A 19,140-nucleotide genomic window follows, 5' to 3' on the forward strand; every position below is an offset into this window, starting at 1 on the left:
AGCAGCTCAATCAGCAATTCCACAACAGTTACCATGCACCATTCAGGCCAAAATAACCATTACCATTCATTGACCACCGCCACAACCACTGGCGTATCCAGTTGCTGACGTTATAGGTCGGATGCCCTTATAGCTGCACTCTCACAGATATACATTTTTTACCACATTTTTATTTTTTGTCTTGGAAAGAGCAAATTTTTGCGTAAATATATGCAAACCAATGATACAAGATTGCTGACAAAAATTGAGATCGTAGATTTTCATATTTCCGTTCTAAAATTAATGTTTTATGGCTTAAACCGTTACTAACGGTTTAAGAAAAATGCATGAAACATCATTTTTTGAACTTAAATATAAAAATCTGCATCTTTTTTTTGTCAGCAGTTTTATATAACTGGTTTCAAACGATTTTCGCAAAAATTGGCTCGTTCCAAGACAACTGAAATAAAAAAAGTTGTCAAAACGTTCAATCTGTGAAAGTGCAGCTATAAGTGAGGCATGCGCCCCCTTCCCAAGTACCCCCCCCCCCCTAAAATGACTAATTTTAGTATATGGTGCAGTTTGGTGAAGAAGAAGAAGAAGAAGAAGAAGAAGAAGAAGAAGAAGAAGAAGAAGAAGAAGAAGAAGAAGAAGAAGAAGAAGAAGAAGAAGTTATTTTTTGGTTGGGTGAAACAACAAGCCGATATGTGTGCAGGCAACTATCAAAACATTGTGGTCTAAGGTTAGAAATCAAGTTAGCTATCAATTAAATGAATGTGATCATTCAAAACCACAAGAAAAGACAATGAATGCACTGGAAAGCCTCTGGCGTATTTTTTCTTGTGTTAAGCCTGTACTTTTTTATCATGTATCTTTACAACTCATTGAACATGTAATACAATTCAAGTGCATAACAATTGTTTTGCCCAAAGAAAGAGAAAAGAATGAAAGAGAAGGGCCCCAAACATGACAATGGCATTCCGCGTCCATTTTTTTTCAGCGCACTTTTAGCGAATTGATTCTTGTCTGAACATGAACATGCAAGTGCAGTACCAATATGACGACTGAATGAAAATGATCAAGTGGAAGAAATTCACCATGGATATTCGTATGTCCGTACGACTGTTCAGCTTTCGAGCGGGGTTGGTTGAAAATCAATCTTTCCAAACTGCTAATAGAATGGCAATTTACAACCATTTAAAGAATTCAAAATGAAACAATTTGCATTTTAAAAACGCGTTTTAACGTTGCGTAATGCTGCGACTCCAATGATTGTCCGCCGTGCATTATGAACCATCCTCGTTTCCAGGGCAACGACGCCTTAATAAAAAAGTACAAATAGTCATATTGCCTCTCCATTTGATCATCATATAAATTATCAACGCCTGGAGGAACAGTAAACAAGAGACCATCAGCTCACTATGTTTTGTTCAAGTTCAAGGCTTTTTCTATGAGCCAAATGTGGCATTATCGCATCTGAATCATAAAGGTGTTTGATGTGCAATGATGTGAAACGTAGATGCCTGTTGACCCCATATTATTTTCGAAACATCACAAATTAGGTCGCTTTATGCCCAATTTGAGTTGAAAAAAAATAATACAAAATGCAATAAATTTAAATATAGTTGTTTTTCAATAATTCAAATGAAACCAACATTATGTCGGATCGCAAGACACCACAATTTAACATTAACTCCACGGCACGATGTAATGGCAAACTTATGTGCACAATTCTGTTCAAATTGATTGCTCAATAGCTCTTGAGTGAATAGTGCTTTCACTCTTTAGTTCTATCTGAATAGGCCTCTCATCCCTAGCTACGGTGGCGTATTCGTGGTCTAGTGATAAGGCACTTGATTATCAACCCAGCAGTATCAGGTTTCGACACCCTGCCTCAAAATTCTTACCGTCTTCCAGAACGTAAAACGGGAGTTTGTGGGGGGGGGGGGTCCCAGATGGAGAGTGCTATACGTACAGTGACGCACGTGTATGGCTCTAACCAAGAAGATCACTTTATGTCTGTGAATTATGTCCAAAACCATACTCGACGGAATCTCCCGCCGGGTCCAACGCCCATGGATAGGTCGTTGGCGTCGTCAGATAAATTTACACCCTAGTAACCAAACACGACTAATACTCCCACCTGGTATGACGCCCATAAATAGTCCGCTGGCGTCGTCAAATAAAAGCACACCACACAACCATCATCGATTAAAACTCCAACCGGGTCCGACGCTATTAGATCCGATGGCGTCGTCAAATAAAACTACACCCGGACTTACCAAACATGACTTACACACCCACCGGGTCCGACGCCCATGGATAATCCAGTGGCGTCGTCAAATAAAATAATACACCACTTAGGTACGTTTTATTGTCTGTTAAAAAATATCAGTTGCTGTTTGGTACTGTTCTTTAAAATAAGAAAAATAACTCAATTTGAACAAATAAAACAAAAAATGTAACATTTTTCTTATAAATCGTTGCGTTAACTTGGCACTCCTATTTAAAATCAATGCATTCACGTGTATAACACTCATAAATAAACCTTTAACTTTTTACTAAATTATGCATTTATGGCAAAGATTAATTGCTGATAACATGATCGTAACCGTGTATTTAAAAGCTGAAAACGCGTAAATATTAAATCATGACTGCTGGGTCGTAAAATATTTACAATGATCAGCTATCGTCTCATAAGGTAGAAATACCGTATTTTCTGCATCTTTCTTTCAAATTAAACATGGTATCCTTATAAGAACCATTGTTTTCAATGTGTAGTCATCCCTTTCGGTGAATTTAAACAATTGTATGTATTGTGGTTCATCTTATCTCTATACATTAATGTCGTTTGGTATGTTCTGCCATTAACCTTACCAAGTTATGTGCATTTAGCAATGAAAAAATAAAGTCATGTATATAAAAAAAAAGAAAATCCAGGAGAATCGATTTACAAAAACTGTCATGAAAATCTTCGATCAGCAAATTTTCTGAATGAACAATCTTTCGACATTTTAGTGAATGTCTTTCTCTAATCGCATACCCGGGCCTGGTATTGTGAAGATAAGCTTTGATAGACAGCCGGAGAGATAGGGCAAGTATATTTAGATTTATGGGTATATTTTATGTTTAATTTATGTAGGGCCTGACGTATTCCCTTTTGATAGTTTTACGATAAACCCACTCCCTAAACCAGCGATAAACCTACTCCCCAAACCAGCGATAAACCTACTCCCCAAACCAGCGATATTCTCGAGGCAACCAAAGCGCCAGTTTACCCTTCCCTAGCGGACAGATTGATTTATAATATCTCCGTCACCATTGTATTTTTATATAAATGTATGATTTCTTAAATATGTTTTATCTGAGCTATTTCTTAAATAAAAACATTAAACACGAACGCTACAATGAATTTTACACACATATGCTGAGGCTTATTCAACTTTTCGCATTGCCTTACGAACGTTTTCGTCCATTTGGAACCCTTTTTTCAACTTAAAATAAATGTGAACAAAAGATCTCTTTTTAAATATCATCATCATCATCATCATCATCCACCACCACCACCACCACCACCACCATCATCATCATCATCATCATCATCATCATCATCATCATCATCATCATCATCATCATCATCATCATCATCATCATCATCATCATCATCATCATCATCATCATCATCATCATCATCATCATCACCACCATCATCATCACCATCATCATTATAAAACCATCATCATCGTCATTGTTGTCATCATCATCAGCATCATCATCCACCACCACCACCACCACCACCATCATCATCATCATCACCACCATCATCATCATCATCATCATCATTATAAAACCATCATCATCGTCATTGTCGTCACCATCACCATCATCATCATCATCATTATCATGTAGATGTTTTAATTCCAGAAGTGGATGAACATAAACAACAAAATAACAGTGTTCTCTCTGCAATTTATTTCTATCACAGTTTTTCTATGTTTTTATTCATATTTTTCATTTTTAAGCAACTCAATATTGTACATACATATGGTATCAAATATGGTATCAATTTTCAAAAATATACATTTTTTGGCATATAAAGACAAAATTTCAAGAAACACAACAGGAATGTCTTTATGCTATGCATACAATGTAAGCAAACACTTTAATAAAGTTGCATGAATGTCATTCAAAAAGACAAATCAGCTACTTAACTGCTTTGTTACATTTAAATAAATAGTAATAATACTTTTGGCAATAAAATAAAACATGTGCTATGTACAAAAATGAGCAATATGCATAAAACGGTTAGACGTTATCGCATGAAAATGACAAGTTCAAATGTTATCTTAAATATCTGTGACGTCATGAGACCCGTGGAGGAAAAAGTGACGTCTTCATTTCTGCTTTAATGTTTCGTGTCAATCGGAACACCACGGTCATTATCCAACAGGATTGACTATCTCGAGGCTTACTTAACTTATTAAAAAATTTCCAATACATTTTTAAATGTACTAAACTCAAAGCTTCTTTTTAAGTCTTATTTTAGGACAAATACATTATTTATATATGCTTTACTTAACTCTGCCTTGTCATTTACTACGTTAAATGTAAATAGGTACAGCACTGTGATGAATTACCTTCCGATTTCAATGAAGCATATTGCACTATGAGGTTTTAGATTTAAATAACAAACAGATCCATTCAAACTCAATAAATAACAGCAAACACGCAAACAATTGGGAACATACAAACCATGGTATTTTAGGCTTAGCCAAAACTGCTTATTAGACAAGCCGTTAGCTATATTTACTTACTTAACAAGCAATCAAACATGTTTCAATACGCGGAAAAATAATAGTTGAAAAAAAAAACCTAACTAAAATCTATACCAAATAAAAAAATCTACGGAAATTACAGTGAAAGAAATTATTTAAAACATAACTATTTGTTAAAAGAAAATTACATTATGGAAGAACTTCTCTGCATGGGGTTGTTCAATATTAAGAATAGTATGGGTAACTATTAGCCTCGTTTTGAACAAACACACCTGATAATAGCTAAATCATCAATGGCGTAAAGCTATCATTGAAAATAAAGCACAAAGCAGGATAGGCCAACGTGGTGTCAAATTGCTAAATACATTTGCAACAGTTTTTTTACATCTACAATATGGAAAGTTTGAGGGGGAAGTTTCACTCCTTCAAAATTGTTTGTTCTATTAGCAGCTAAACTTGAGCGCGGGTGCTCGTTAGTCAACCTAGGATACAGTTTTAAATATAATACTTAAACAAATGGATACGTCATCTATGGCTAATAATAACCACCTTAGGCTAACAACAATCGTTCGATTGTTCTGTTTTTATGAATGAAAGTAATAACAGTGTACAAATGGATTGCATTTAAGTCAATAAATATACAAAAACAAAACAATGCACAATGATTATTTTCAGTTAAAGCCTTGCAATTGGAGGCAATAATGACTAGACCGACACAACTTATATGGCACAGTTGCGTCAAAATAATTATTAATAGTAGTTAAAGTGTAGACAAATGGCAATAAATCGGTACCCAAACACTAGGCTAAGCCAAAAGCGAGCGTTAATGTCCAAAAGTAATCTCATCTCATTAATTTTATGCTCACTGCACCCCGTCATATTGAATTAACCACCCGAATTAAACTCAATGGAAACGCGGTTAAAAACCTCAAATGACCCTTCATTCATCAATTTTTACCCGACGAACGACCGTATATTTTAATGAAATCATTTTTTCATCAGCTTAGATCAAATGCACGACGTATCAACTTATATTTCAATTTCTCCACACTGATTTCTTGTAGATACCAACCTACACGCGCAGGTGTTATATTGAAATTCTTAACTTTTGCAATAACGAAATTTGAAATTTGTCATTGACAAATCAAACTTGAAAAACACCTCCTCCCAAACAAAGTTATTTTAACTCTCGTTCCGCATAAAGGCGAAACTCCGATTCCTGGTAATGAATGAAGCCATCGTATACGTTAAACTGGCACCATGAACATTAACGTTAAGGTGATAGTTTATGACGCCAAACCCACCATATGGCATGACAGACCATGTCATAAATCCTGACACCACGTGTTAACAGGAAAAATGTTCCCAATGCATAGCGTCTTCGTGTCATGACGTGCTCTTGTTGATCAATGCGCCCCATTTGATGGTTAGTTAAAACATCAGCGTTTTAGTCATAACGCCCCCGTTTTAGTCAAAACGGCACCGCTTTAGTCAAAACGTCCCAGCAGTATCACATTATGGCACAGCCTTTTTTAGACTCTTTTTTGATGGCACTCTTCGCCTCTCCCATGCTACTAGTGTTCTTTTTCCGGAATGACTTACGACTCTGTCCCTCCGATTCGCCCGCGTGCATTTGTTTAGTGCCGACAGACGACAGAGCCGCAACTTCAAGAACATCTCTGACGCTGCTTTCGGACGTTTTGGCTGACGTCTCCGAGTATACAAGAGCGTCAATGTCCTTCGCGGTTTTTAGTCCCTAAAAGGTAAAAAGAAAATGTTACAATTATAACTTTATAAAGTATGGCAGGTATAATGGACAAACGTTGGACACTGTGTAATTATACCATCATGGATATAATTTGTAATCAACATTACTTCAATAAATATAGAACTAGTGTTTCTGAGTATAGCAAACTTTGGTATAAAAGATAAAATTTTGTTTTTCCCTCAAAATCACTGACTGAAAGTTTTCAATTCTATTACAGAAAAGAACAAAAAAAGAACTCTTACTTGTTCGTACGTTACTGGCGCAAGATTACTTCGGGTTAACTTGGCAATGACGTCATCGTTTGTGCGCATGTCATTGCCACATCCTACGACGATGATTGGTGCATTTGGACAGTGCTCTCGAATTTCCGGTAACCACTGGTAACAGAAAATGAAATAATATTCAGTCAGAGAATAAATACAAGAATTCAAAACATTTGATAATGAACAATGATATACTTTATCACTATATCAGCTGTTTTAAAATAACAGTCGTAAGCCTTTTGTTTAAAATTGTTTAACGTGTACATTACTTCACAGTATATTTTTCACAATTGTAATTCCAAATGCAAGATAAGATATATGGTTAGTGCTTGTTCGTTTTTCTCTCAACAAAACTAGATATGAATGAAATAGGAGGAAGGTTTTCACCGACTTCTGTTTGAAAATAAATGTACCGAACGAGCAAAAGATATCATCTAGTACCGGATGACAATGGGCAAACTAGATAATGGTGTAAGCTGAACAAATTACAATTGAGCTCATGAGACGAATTAAATCTGTATGTTTTCAACAAAAGGACTAGATAAAACTCCGAGTTGTTTTGTAAACATTAGAGGGGGGGGGGGGGGGGGGGGGGGGGTCGACGGGATAATTATCAAAATAAATGTCATTTTCAAATTTAGTAATATTCAGTGTTTGAGATTTGTATTTAGAGGTGAAGGGGTTTATGGATGATAAAGTGTATCCTGATTTAGGAGGAATCTGTTTGGGTGAGCATTGGGAAGTACAGAGGATTGAGTTCCTGGATAAGTTAATCCTGATTTTTGAGGGAGGATGTTGTTCTCGTTTCTTTGTCTTATTACTTTTGAAGAGTTTTTAAGGGGGGTGGGCGGCATTGAGAGGTATAGAGGATTGAGTTTAGAAAACTCACCTTGGTAACAATATTGTGCAGGGAGTCAGGGTTGCCTATGGAGAAACAAGCGAGTACGAGATCCGCCCCTGTATATGACACCGGCCGCACTCGGTCATATCCGGAATCACCTGCAAATATAAAGAACAATTTACGGTTATTACTCGTAATGTGATCGTATCTTTTCGGTAAAATCCGGGATTGGTCCTTTTGTTATGATACCCCGAGCTTTCGTTAATCGCACGGGACGTTGACAGAGCTTTATGTAAATACGAATACAGAAAACAAAATAATAGTGTTTTAAATGCTTTTGCATAATAACATACAGCCTATAAATTCGTCTATCGGCCTGACCTAATCGTGCTTTAGAATTTGACCGACATGACGTCATCATGTTGTTCCCCAATCACAATCGTGTAAAATATGTTCAAGCCACGAATACATAACGAATGCAAGTACGCTGTAAGTCGTGCCTGCAAATATTTGGTCAAAGGCATATTTAGCTTTCAGTTTATTTTCCGGCTTGTACATTCCGTATGACATGTTCAGTGTCTTTTTACGACATTCTAGATGATTTAGGAGTTTCGATTTCGATTTCAAATATAACGTTTCATGTCACGGTGGTTTGTATTTCAAATAATCAAAATCATTCTTTAACTATTGTTAAGTTGGTCTGAAATATTAAGACAATCCTCTCGCCAATAGATCTAGCGTGATAAAATTCCAGTGCAATACTTTTGATATATTTTTGGCAGCCATAATAAATGAATTATCTTATTTGAATATATGCAAATTAGGTGCTTTGATAATGTATCAATCATAGCTCGGCGGTAAATTATGGAATGCCGATGATCTTGCTTGAACTAATAAGCGCCTGCACAACATTGATTAAATCAAGGAAGATCAAACGAGAACGCGACTAAGATTACGCGATTAATCGCGGATTATACGAATATTAAATCATTGTGTGTCGATATATATTTTAATCCAATTTTTACCGAATTAGACAGGGGTCTGCTGCCTTTATTGGATTAGCAGATTTAACCATTAAATGCGATTAAGCAAAAGCCCCGCACCTTTTTAAATATTTATACCCGTTTCCATGCCTTCGAATGATGACGTCCGGAGACGTTTTCCTCAAAACTGATAACCGCATAGTTTGGCGTGTCTTTTGGAATTATACTTATTGCAAAGTCTGCAGGATAAAACTGTATAACAGGCTTGAAAATCAACCAAACCCTCCACATTCCTTATGTAGGAATTTTGGCAAATTAGTTTTAATATAAGTTTCTTGTCAACCTAGCACCTATTGTTGGAGGAAAGAATTCGGAAGATCTCCGCCAACTATTTGCCACAAATGCCCCTAATCTGTCCTTAAAACAAAGACCTTTACAACAATAGTCTTCGACCGTGCATTGATCAAAAAGGCTTGCCGTCTTAAAATGTTGGCACTGATTTCGTTTATCTGTCACACCTGCAAAATTGCGCGACCTCAATTTTTGACCCTCGAGCCCAAAAGCCCATACCATAAATTCCATGAAGTTAATCGCCCAATAAGCCGTCCGCCATTCCAGACTTTTAGAGTTTGGTTCCAAATTCAGCCCGATAAGAAGTGATTTAAGTTCAAGAGGGTGTTGTGTTACAAAAATAGACAAAGCATGCTTACAAACTACCGCTGACTGGGCATCAACAATGCAGAAAACCCCATTTATTTAATTGCTGTGCAGGAAAAAAGTCTGCGACTGAACCGCATAACACGAATGTCCTATACAAGTCAAAGTCGTTTGAACCCAAAGACCATGCATATAATTTCAAACAGTAAGACATACTTATTAGGCTAGAATTGCTTGAAATGCCTTACATGTGTATTCATCAAACCTTTTGGCTGTAATCTCTCACTACGTCCATTATGGGGGTTGTTTTTGCTAAAACCGTACCATTATTTGAGACATTATTATTGGGTTGTGATTATGGCAAAAAATACTAACCCACGGTGGGGTAGAACATTAAGATCAGTACAAAAATCATCGTAAGGATGCTATCAGGGTAGACAGACGTTTATACCTGCACGGTGAGATAAGCAAAGATTTCAATGAATTAGGAGATACCTCCAAACACATATTTTGCGATGATTTATTTGGCTTCTGAACCCGCTCGAGCGCCCATGCGTCCGTGGGAATGCATCACATCAGTGTGCATTGGATGATAATGGCAAAGCGTTAAGTGTGCATGGAAATCAAGATAAAGGTGGACTAAAAACAACATAGACAGCTGATAAGCCCAGGTGGGATATCTTTACCCCATATCCGCTGCTGATATGGCCAGTATATGGCCGTTAACTACTAATTTCAACAACCATTCGATCGAGAAAATAATATTGAATCGTTTACATGCAAATATGGAGTGATACAAAGATATGTGCTTATAAGCTCAGCCTTTAATATTGCAAACACTACGCATATCGAAGAAAGATTTTAACTAAAAATAAACGAAATCCATCAGGAGATATACCGAAGAGAGTGAAGTACAGAAATAGCCTAACAGTGGTCCCAGGATAGATGGTTATCAGTATGAGTATCTTCAGATGGTGCTTATTAAACGTATGTGCGCTAATATTATGCTTTTAATTACATAGCAACAAAAAAGAACACGGGAGACCTTTACTTTCGGATTATATCTATCAAAACTGTCTGTATATTGTCTGATAGTGTTCCCGAAATATGCATGTTTTCTATCAAACCACACCTTTGCTTGCAATTGGTCAGGCTCGGCTATTTTCGTAAAACCGTCTCCACACCAATAAGATCACGCTAGGTTATTTTCGAAAGCATATCCGAGCTTGACGAAGATGGTCGAGTTGTTACGATTGCTTGGCCCAACAATGTTTGGTGTCAACAAATCGAAACTCTTTATGAATGATAACCCAGACAGGAGAAGAGAATCCATTTAAATTTGTGGGAGGCCAAATAAAGCGAAACAAACAAATAACCCTTAATTGTGATACTCCATCGTTGCTGGGAAAGTCGAATTAAGCACGAGATGGGTCCGCCATTTTTGTATAAAAATTGGATACAAATCAGCACACAGTGTGTGGGGTCGAATACTTCCACGCGATATATCTATTCATGCAAATACTTCAATATATTTTTCACATAGGAAATAGCTTTATTTTATATTGATATAAGGTCACAATTTGTTTGTTACTACCCCGCATACCGATGTCATTTGCTAAAAAATACCTGACACCGATTTTAAAGATTCGATTCATTTTATACCATATTATCGCTCCTGATAATGTCTCATTTCTGTTAACAATTATTCGGTCTTCTTAAGCAATTCTTTATAAATGTCCACAATAATGTATAGGAAAACCATGTTTAACTAATTACTTGGTATTAAATGCAAATATCATTGAATATGCAGATAATAAACTGCGGTTCATATTTCACAAACCACAGAGGAATGTACCGTACAAGCATTGAAAAGCATCGGGCTGTTTGTTTGAGAAAGAATTTATAATTTTGATATAAATCTTGATATATCGTCATTAAATATTGTATAAATTGACGATAATGATAACTCCAAAGGAGGGTCTTACAAGGAAATTATAGCTATGGGTCAAAGAAAACTGGCAACCAACAAAAACAACGACAAGACCGGCATGCAGACAGAAAACAATAAAGAAACAAACATACTTACATACAAGAAACCACCGTCTAAATCAAAGGAGATCGTCACATAGCTTGGACACTGTAATAGGGTCATTCATTCCGTTGATATTGTTTAAAAAGTAATACTATGTATATTTTTTTCCAGTAAAATTCTTCGATGATTGTATTGAAATGTCATATTATTACTTTCTAAACAACATCAAAGGACTGAAGGGCCATATTCTAGTGTCCAATCTATGTGACGATCACCTTTGAAATAGACAGTGTTTTTTGTTGATTTTGTAGGTTAGTTTGTATGTTTCTTTATTGTTGTTCTGTCTGCATTTCTTGTCGTTGTTTTTGCTGTTTGTCATTTTTCTTGCTATGTGACGGGCGCCTTTGGGCTATATGAATTACCTGAAGTGTCCCATATAGAGAGGTGTATTCTGTAGGTAGCAGACACCTGGTATGTGGTGTTGTATGTATCGAACCCAGTCGCTGTGTACGTCTGAAAATATAGGAAAACACGATTTTGAAATATGTAAACATACAGGCAAAAATTGATGTACATGAATTAAGCCCTTTCATTCAATAAGTGTCATTTCTATCAGAATGATACACAACTCATACTGCATTCGGAATAACTCGGCCATTTTCCAGCCATCAAAATTTGACTTTTGGATAAACAAGCCCGAATTCATATACTATTCAATCCTTGACATCAATTTTTTTAACAAGCCCTGCTATATAAAATTCAAAATTTGAGCAAGCCCGGAATACGTGACCAGTGCAGGGCTTGCGGGCTTGTGTTACCTTCAACCGCTGATTTGCCATCGAAAACAACTTCAAAGATATATATATATATATATATATATATATATATATATATATATATATATATATATATATATATATAAAGACAGCGCACGCTGTTAGTATTACGGATATTTTTAAATATAAGGACAGCGCACGCTTTTAGTATTACGGATATTTTTAGAAGTGTGATTGACTGAATAATACTTCCATTCTCATCCGGTGCAATTGTGAAATGTAAGCATCAACCGCAACGAACGTTATATCCCCCCTTTTAATACACAGGAAGACTTTTGTCATATTAGTGAATGAAGTGAGCTAGTCGCTCGACTTACGCCCTTTTACAATAAAATCATCATGGGAATACAAGTCCTAACCGCAAGAACCCGTGATACTTAAACCGCACTTAAGATTCCAATGAAATCTCCGCCTACAATATTTGCTGTTCAAACATGGCAAATTTTACGAACCATTTACGACACTCGAAGCAAAACAGTGAATTAAAGGAATGCTTTTCATGATACCGGGTTTCGAAACGGTTCGGTTGCCCTTATTGATGGTTTTCAAGGTCATCCAGGACTACAGAACTACATCAATGAATTTTTCTAAAGTCACAATCCTCTTCAGCGTCTATAAAAAGGTTTGCATCATTGAATATTGCACGCACATGTTGGTACGACCGGATACGGATATTTGCAAGACATACTTAAGTTATAATCCCGTACCGAACAGGTGGCTTTTATACTCTTACGAAGATAACTAGATTTCTCATTAAGTAGTGCATTACAAAAAGATGTTTTTGATAAACAGGCATTTTATTGCTCCTTCCGAATAACGAAATAATTTCAGATTTATGGTTTTCCATTATTGTCATGGAATTGACAGACATACATCGTAAAAGAAACATTTCAATTTCATACATAATTCAGGCTCTGCAGTTCATATTTTGAGTCAGAAACCTCTGAACTCGGGTCCACTTTCTATTCGATCAAAGATAAACTTGAGTCTTTACAATTATAAAAGGACGCCTCTGAGAATGAACGCTATTTTAAACCCACCCATTGAATGAAAAAGTCTGTGGTCTACTTTCTTGTCTAATTTAATAATTTCCCCCCATTTATTGAAATATATCCCGCGTATTAGCACCAGTTTCGACAGCTTTCTATATAATCTATAAAACATTTATTAAAATTGCCCTGTTAAGAATCTCAAACCCTCGGCACTTTTATCGCACTAGCTAATTTATTTAAGGCATTCTTTTGAGTCTTCTTTCATTTGCACAGAGCGACAAAGCGGACTTAATGTAACCAGCGCAATAAACCATAAAATAAACATAGTCCGGATTTCGGCAATGCCGACCAAAGATTAATCAAACATTTAAAGGAACTTAAAATGGCGATATAACTAAAATAGAGATGTTGAAATAGAATTATGATTCAGTATACAAAAATAAACAATGCACAAAGTTTCAAAAAAAATCAGAACTATTTTTTAAAGAAATTCATGGAAAAGTAAGATACAATGATGGAAAATGCTGACATTCACGGGAAACGAGATTGAACGGACTTTCATTGGTGGCAAAAGAAATACTTATAATCAACTGTCAACCACATAAAAGAAATGCTCATTATTTCATAATACAATGTACGTTGATTTATCCACACCCTTAAGATCCCTAAACCAGATGATATATACGGAAACATACCTAACCGATGTCAGAGTGAACCTACTACCTAAACAATAGTAAACTGTATTACCCCGGGGAACATTTTTGTCACCAGACATTAAAATTGATTTTTATGACATAACACCGTTTCCGTGATGACAGACGATTTGTTTTTCTGTAATTATCTTAGCAATAATTTTGACACTGTACTTGTCTTTTGTATAGAAATGTCTTTTCAGCGATCGTTATCTGTCAATGATATTTATATGTTCACATGAATTCAGCAATCATAAGAAACACTGACAACAGTTTAAGTCAATAAAATTAATGCGTACTTATAAACATGTTATTTTTAAAGCCAATATCACTGCCCATAACTAGATTATAATTGCACAATATATTGTCTGTGCCTTTATTACTGAATGATATATTAGATGAGTATCAAATAACAGTCGAACACCGTTGGCTCGAACTCGCTTGGCTCGATTTCCTCGTTGGCTCGAACTGGATATAAAATACCCATTTCTTTATACTAAATGTAAGTATTCCCGCTTGGCTCGATATTCCCGAGGCTCGAGGTAATTTCGCCGGTCCACGGGATTTCGAGCCAACGAGGTTCAACCGTAGTGAATCATGGTATAGGATATATATATACATATAAAATCATGGTCGTAAGAAGTACGTGCGTTGTATTACCTAGTATACTAGTAATATAAACTTTATATTACAAATATAAATATCAGAAATCCCTTATAACTTTATAACACTGGATTTGTGGTGTTTTGTTAGGGTTTTTTTCTCTCAGATTTGACATTTTCTCTTATCAAACAGCCGGTGGCATTTTGGAAATTCGGTGGCATTTTTGTGCCTACGGAAGTGTTGTCATGGCTTATTTTAAGCTGATATTCACATGTGGAGTCCACGTGTTACTGTCCGTGTGACGTGTATGTCTCCTTTTTTGTATGGTATTTATTTCAAGGATAGTTTGAAAAAAATGTATGTCCTCTATTTGTATTAACATGTATTCCATTCATATATTATTATGGTGTAATGCATTCGGTGATGTTTGATTAAATGAACAATTCTAATTGGCCGACAAAATTATTATAAAAGATTTAAAATGTGACACTTCTTTACCTGCTTCAAAAAATAAATAAGATGAGATATAAAACACGTGGGAGTTTATACCGACACTTCAGACAAGTATTTGATATGTAAATTCTTGTCATACTTCGCCGACAATCATATGCATTTGTGAATCCGCTTGTCGAATAAATCCTTTCAGAAACTGGTTTATTTCATCTTTATAAAAGCGAATGAGTAGCTAGCTATTAAACTGTGTTGCATCATCTCCTATATAAGGAAAACGTATCCGCCCTGGTCTATACCTAAAATATGTTTAATTTATAGTAATTGTGTCATCTTAAATCAGAGTACTACCGTACAAGTTAACAATATAGCTTTGTGTCTTTTTTGTAAGATAATTAAACCTAGCCTCGAACTTTAATTCTTCAATTTTTATACAGTGGTCCAAAATCGACGTTAGAAACTTCGAAATGAAAAATAATTTATGATTTCCTATGACAATTTTTTGTGAAGTATTCATTGCAAAGATTGGCCCACATTTCAGGACAGAAAAAAACATGTACATTCTTATTTATCATGAAAATAATTGTATTATCATCATTTTAGATATCGAACGCGTCTATCTTTACATGAAGATGTGGACTGCTATCTTCACTCGTCGGGTTTGAAACTCATGTCTGGCCGAATGATGATAAGATTAAATTCAAAGTGGAGAAAAGTAACCGTACAATTGTTGAAATGTTTCGTCTAATAGTACGATAATAAAGAATATTCGAGAACTGCTCGTATTTTTATTGAACATTTTAAAGTATATTTAAAGCTTAAATACATGCTTTTCAACACAGCACGACTTTCAGATAATATGCTAAAAAAACCTAATACCTACATTGTGTCACCAAAAATCGGCCTTTGACAATTTAGTTAAGCGAGGAGCTATCAAGAAACAAGCTTATTTGTGAGTCGGAGATTCCTCAAGTCTTAATTACACTTAAAAGGCTTAGATACCGACTTCGGCCATTTTATTATTTTCCTGGCTTGCAATAAAGGCTTGAGCCATGTTTTAATGAAGATCATAAGGCTAATTATGAAATAAACAAAGTGTTATGTTTAAATACTTTTATTTATCTTTAAATATGACCATTTCAGAGGCCCGCTTCAGTTAAGAAATTATTTAAGATGTTTAATGAATACCGGCCACGCACATTATTCTTTTTTATATATATGGCTATACATCACTGAGAAAGTTGATCTATGATGTATGAAGACACAATGTCATGTGCACGTACATTATGTATCACTTAAAATTCTGTTCAGAAAATATTTTAATTGCATCAAGGAATGTTGCTTTAATATTAATATCGTGGTATGAACATAATTAGTCTGAGTGTGATTTCTCATTCTAATTATGATATAATACTTTATAACGTTGTATTGGAACATCAAATCGCGCATGGAATTCATGATGTTATAAAACAAAGTTATCACCATAGGAATTAAATAAATTAACAAAGGAGTACGCATATAGCATGCACGTTGTGAATTATGTCTTGAACAATTGTAGCATATTTAATAACATGTATTGGCGTTTCTTCCGTGAACAATTTCAAGATAGTTTCCGCCAATTAAGTTCGGTTTTATTAATGACGTCTTAAGTAATGCTATTTAAGTTAAAATGATTTTATCAAAATGTTTGTTCAAATGTCCTCACATACAAAGTGAATACTTGATCAGCCGTCGATATATCTTTTACCTTGACAAATGACATGGGCAGAGATATTGATTTGTGAATATATTTTTTAGAACACTTGTGAATGTTCGGCGTTTTTAGCTTATAAAATGATAAATTCGCAATGTGTGTGCGCGTGGGTGTTTGTGCAGGGGGACTTATAAGGAGATTCACTTTACAAGCAAACCGGAATCCGTTTTCGAATTGTAATCATATAAATTTAACAACGAAATTCATAAAATCTCTAAAAGAATCAGTGTTTTAAACTGACAGGGCGTCGACCGACGGAGCCCTGGGTTCAAGTTGGTTTGGGGAGGTCCTATAAATGAAACTAATAGTCTACTTACATCTGTATACGAGCTATTGATGTATCTCTTTATAAGTGTAGTTTTGCCGCACCCACAATCTCCAACCACTACGAGTTTCGTCTTCACTTCCGTTTCCGGCCCTCCGTCCTTCTGTCCCATCCTCAAAATGGTCACTACAGTCTTATTTTATGGGGAGTAGGGGGAATGTGCCACTTCACTCAATAAAGCGTATAGAATGTCTTAATTGTCCGATTTTGATGTTCACATAAACGTATTTATGTTTTTCGTAGAAAACAACTCACAGGTTAAAATACCACACTGAAGAAAGTAATAGTCACAAAATATCTTCGTTGTATAGACGCCGTTAAAACTAGATGTTTATTAATATCCGTTATCAAAATTTCCCTGTCTAGTCCGTGAATCGAAATTTAGTCCGTTCAGTAGAAACTCTGACTTCCTTATGGTTATTATATTAATATCACGCTTGTCATATACTTTAATTCACAATCCCATTAGCTTAAGTTACAAAATGTGCACGTTTTCTTAAAACCGCAAATCTTCGTATTGTTAACGTGATACTAACCCTTCGATAAATCCATTCGAACTAATTCTACATACCTTGCTTGCTTAAGCGTGAGAATATTACCTGTGAATACAGGATTGTCTCAATGAAATACCACGTGCGACGTTTCCACCAATCGCTGATGTTGTCTGTACGCATGCGCAAACATTGTCGTCTGCGGCTAAAAAACTGAATGAAAAGTCGAATGTAGGTGAGCTATATAAAGGTGGGTTATTACATGGATAAAAGCGTCGAGTTAAATACTCGGTTTTGAATTTATATTAGGATTGTCATCAAACAATATCTCGAGCTATCATGCATGGCAATACTATATCAGCTAGATATATATAATATAAATAAGAAAAAAAATGAAATGTAAGCAAATTTAGTTCCGATAGCAACGAAAGTGGAAAGTACGCCTTAAATATCGTACGACAAACCGGTGGAAAACCAGACTTGACTATCTCTGATGATTGTGCAATGTCTATACTGATAGCTGAGGGTAACGTGTTTATCAAGCTAATCTCTAAACATTTTTGCAGCCATTTCATGCATTTGTTAATTGAAGTAAATTCGTAATCCCAGAATGGGATACAAACATTCATGGAAATGGGTAAGCCTAAAAAAGCACCTAAACCCGGATAAACATTTATATACAAAGAAATGTATACTATTCAAGTTATGCAGTCTTATATTACGAGTTACCAGACATTTCGCAAAAATAAGCTCATTCACAGACTAAAACTAGAAATGTGTCCATAGGACACGGATGCCCCCACTTCGATTTTTTGTCACAGAAAATAAGCCATAATGATTATTCAGGATAATCTGCACATATAGGATAAGTTGAGTTGAGTTGGGTTTTACGGCATCGCAAGACTGTATAGGTTATATGGCGCCATTCAGGCAGGAAAAAACTTGTTGGATCCACATTGGACACATACTTTTCAAGAATTAGATTGGAAACATATATTTTTGAAGTATTTTTGGCAAAAAAGGGCCGTAACTCCTAAATGACTAAAGCGATTTCCATGACTATCGAACTTGATCAAGATATTATGGTCACAAACATGTGTTTAAAGTTTGGTGAGGATTGGACAAACAGTTTTCAAGAATTAGATTGGAAACATATATTTTTGAAGTATTTTTGGCAAAAAAGGGCCGTAACTCCTAAATGACTAAAGCGATTTCCATGACTATCGAACTTGATCAAGATATTATGGTCACAAACATGTGTTTAAAGTTTGGTGAGGATTGGACAAACGGTTTTCAAGAATTAGATCGGAAACAATCTTCGGGACGTACGTACGTACAGACAGACGTACGTACGGACAAGGGCAACCCTATATGCCGCCACTTTGTGGGGGCATAAAAAGTAAAAAAAATGTTGACAAAACAATTAATCTGTTAAGAATGCAGCTTTAAGACTGTGAGTAAAACTCAAGAAGTGATGAGCATAATTATGAATTTCCTTTATAACTTAATTTAAAACAGGTTTGTTTTTCTTGTAATTTATTTTACAAACCTTATATATAGTTGGCTTTTTCGATGTATCGGTTGAGCCATTGCAAAGAACCATGTTTTAAGGATGGCCTTGTAATAATATATTTCAAGTTATTGTGCAATTCATGAAATCCCAGACATGACGGTACGGGTGATTTTGATATATTTATACA

At 35.5% G+C, this 19,140-nt stretch overlaps 1 protein-coding gene across 1 annotated transcript; it reads right to left on the reverse strand.

Moving 5' to 3' along the window:
* Positions 1–4,931: 4,931 nt before the first annotated feature.
* Positions 4,932–17,558, reverse strand: LOC128231557 (ras-like GTP-binding protein rhoA). The gene is made up of 5 exons (XM_052944556.1): positions 16,942–17,558; positions 11,721–11,811; positions 7,675–7,784; positions 6,765–6,899; positions 4,932–6,510 (listed from the first exon to the last, which is right to left on the reverse strand). Exons 1-5 carry the CDS (start codon positions 17,059–17,061, stop codon positions 6,265–6,267), a joined length of 702 nt encoding a protein of 233 aa, XP_052800516.1. The 5' UTR covers positions 17,062–17,558; the 3' UTR covers positions 4,932–6,264.
* Positions 17,559–19,140: the final 1,582 nt, after the last annotated feature.

The sequence above is a fragment of the Mya arenaria genome, chromosome 1 (genome assembly GCF_026914265.1).
Source record: "Mya arenaria isolate MELC-2E11 chromosome 1, ASM2691426v1".
In the NCBI taxonomy this organism is placed as follows: Eukaryota; Metazoa; Mollusca; class Bivalvia; order Myida; family Myidae; genus Mya; species Mya arenaria.

Bases quoted from the DNA above. Each gene is read 5' to 3' on its own strand.
- LOC128231557 (XM_052944556.1), bottom strand. From the start codon at position 17,061: ATGGGACAGAAGGACGGAGGGCCGGAAACGGAAGTGAAGACGAAACTC. The intron at 6,900-7,674 runs GTGAGTTTTCTA...TTCTGTTACCAG, and splicing joins TGCACAATATTGTTACCAAG to TGGTTACCGGAAATTCGAGA. The intron at 6,511-6,764 runs GTAAGAGTTCTT...TTTACCTTTTAG, and splicing joins CGCCAGTAACGTACGAACAA to GGACTAAAAACCGCGAAGGA.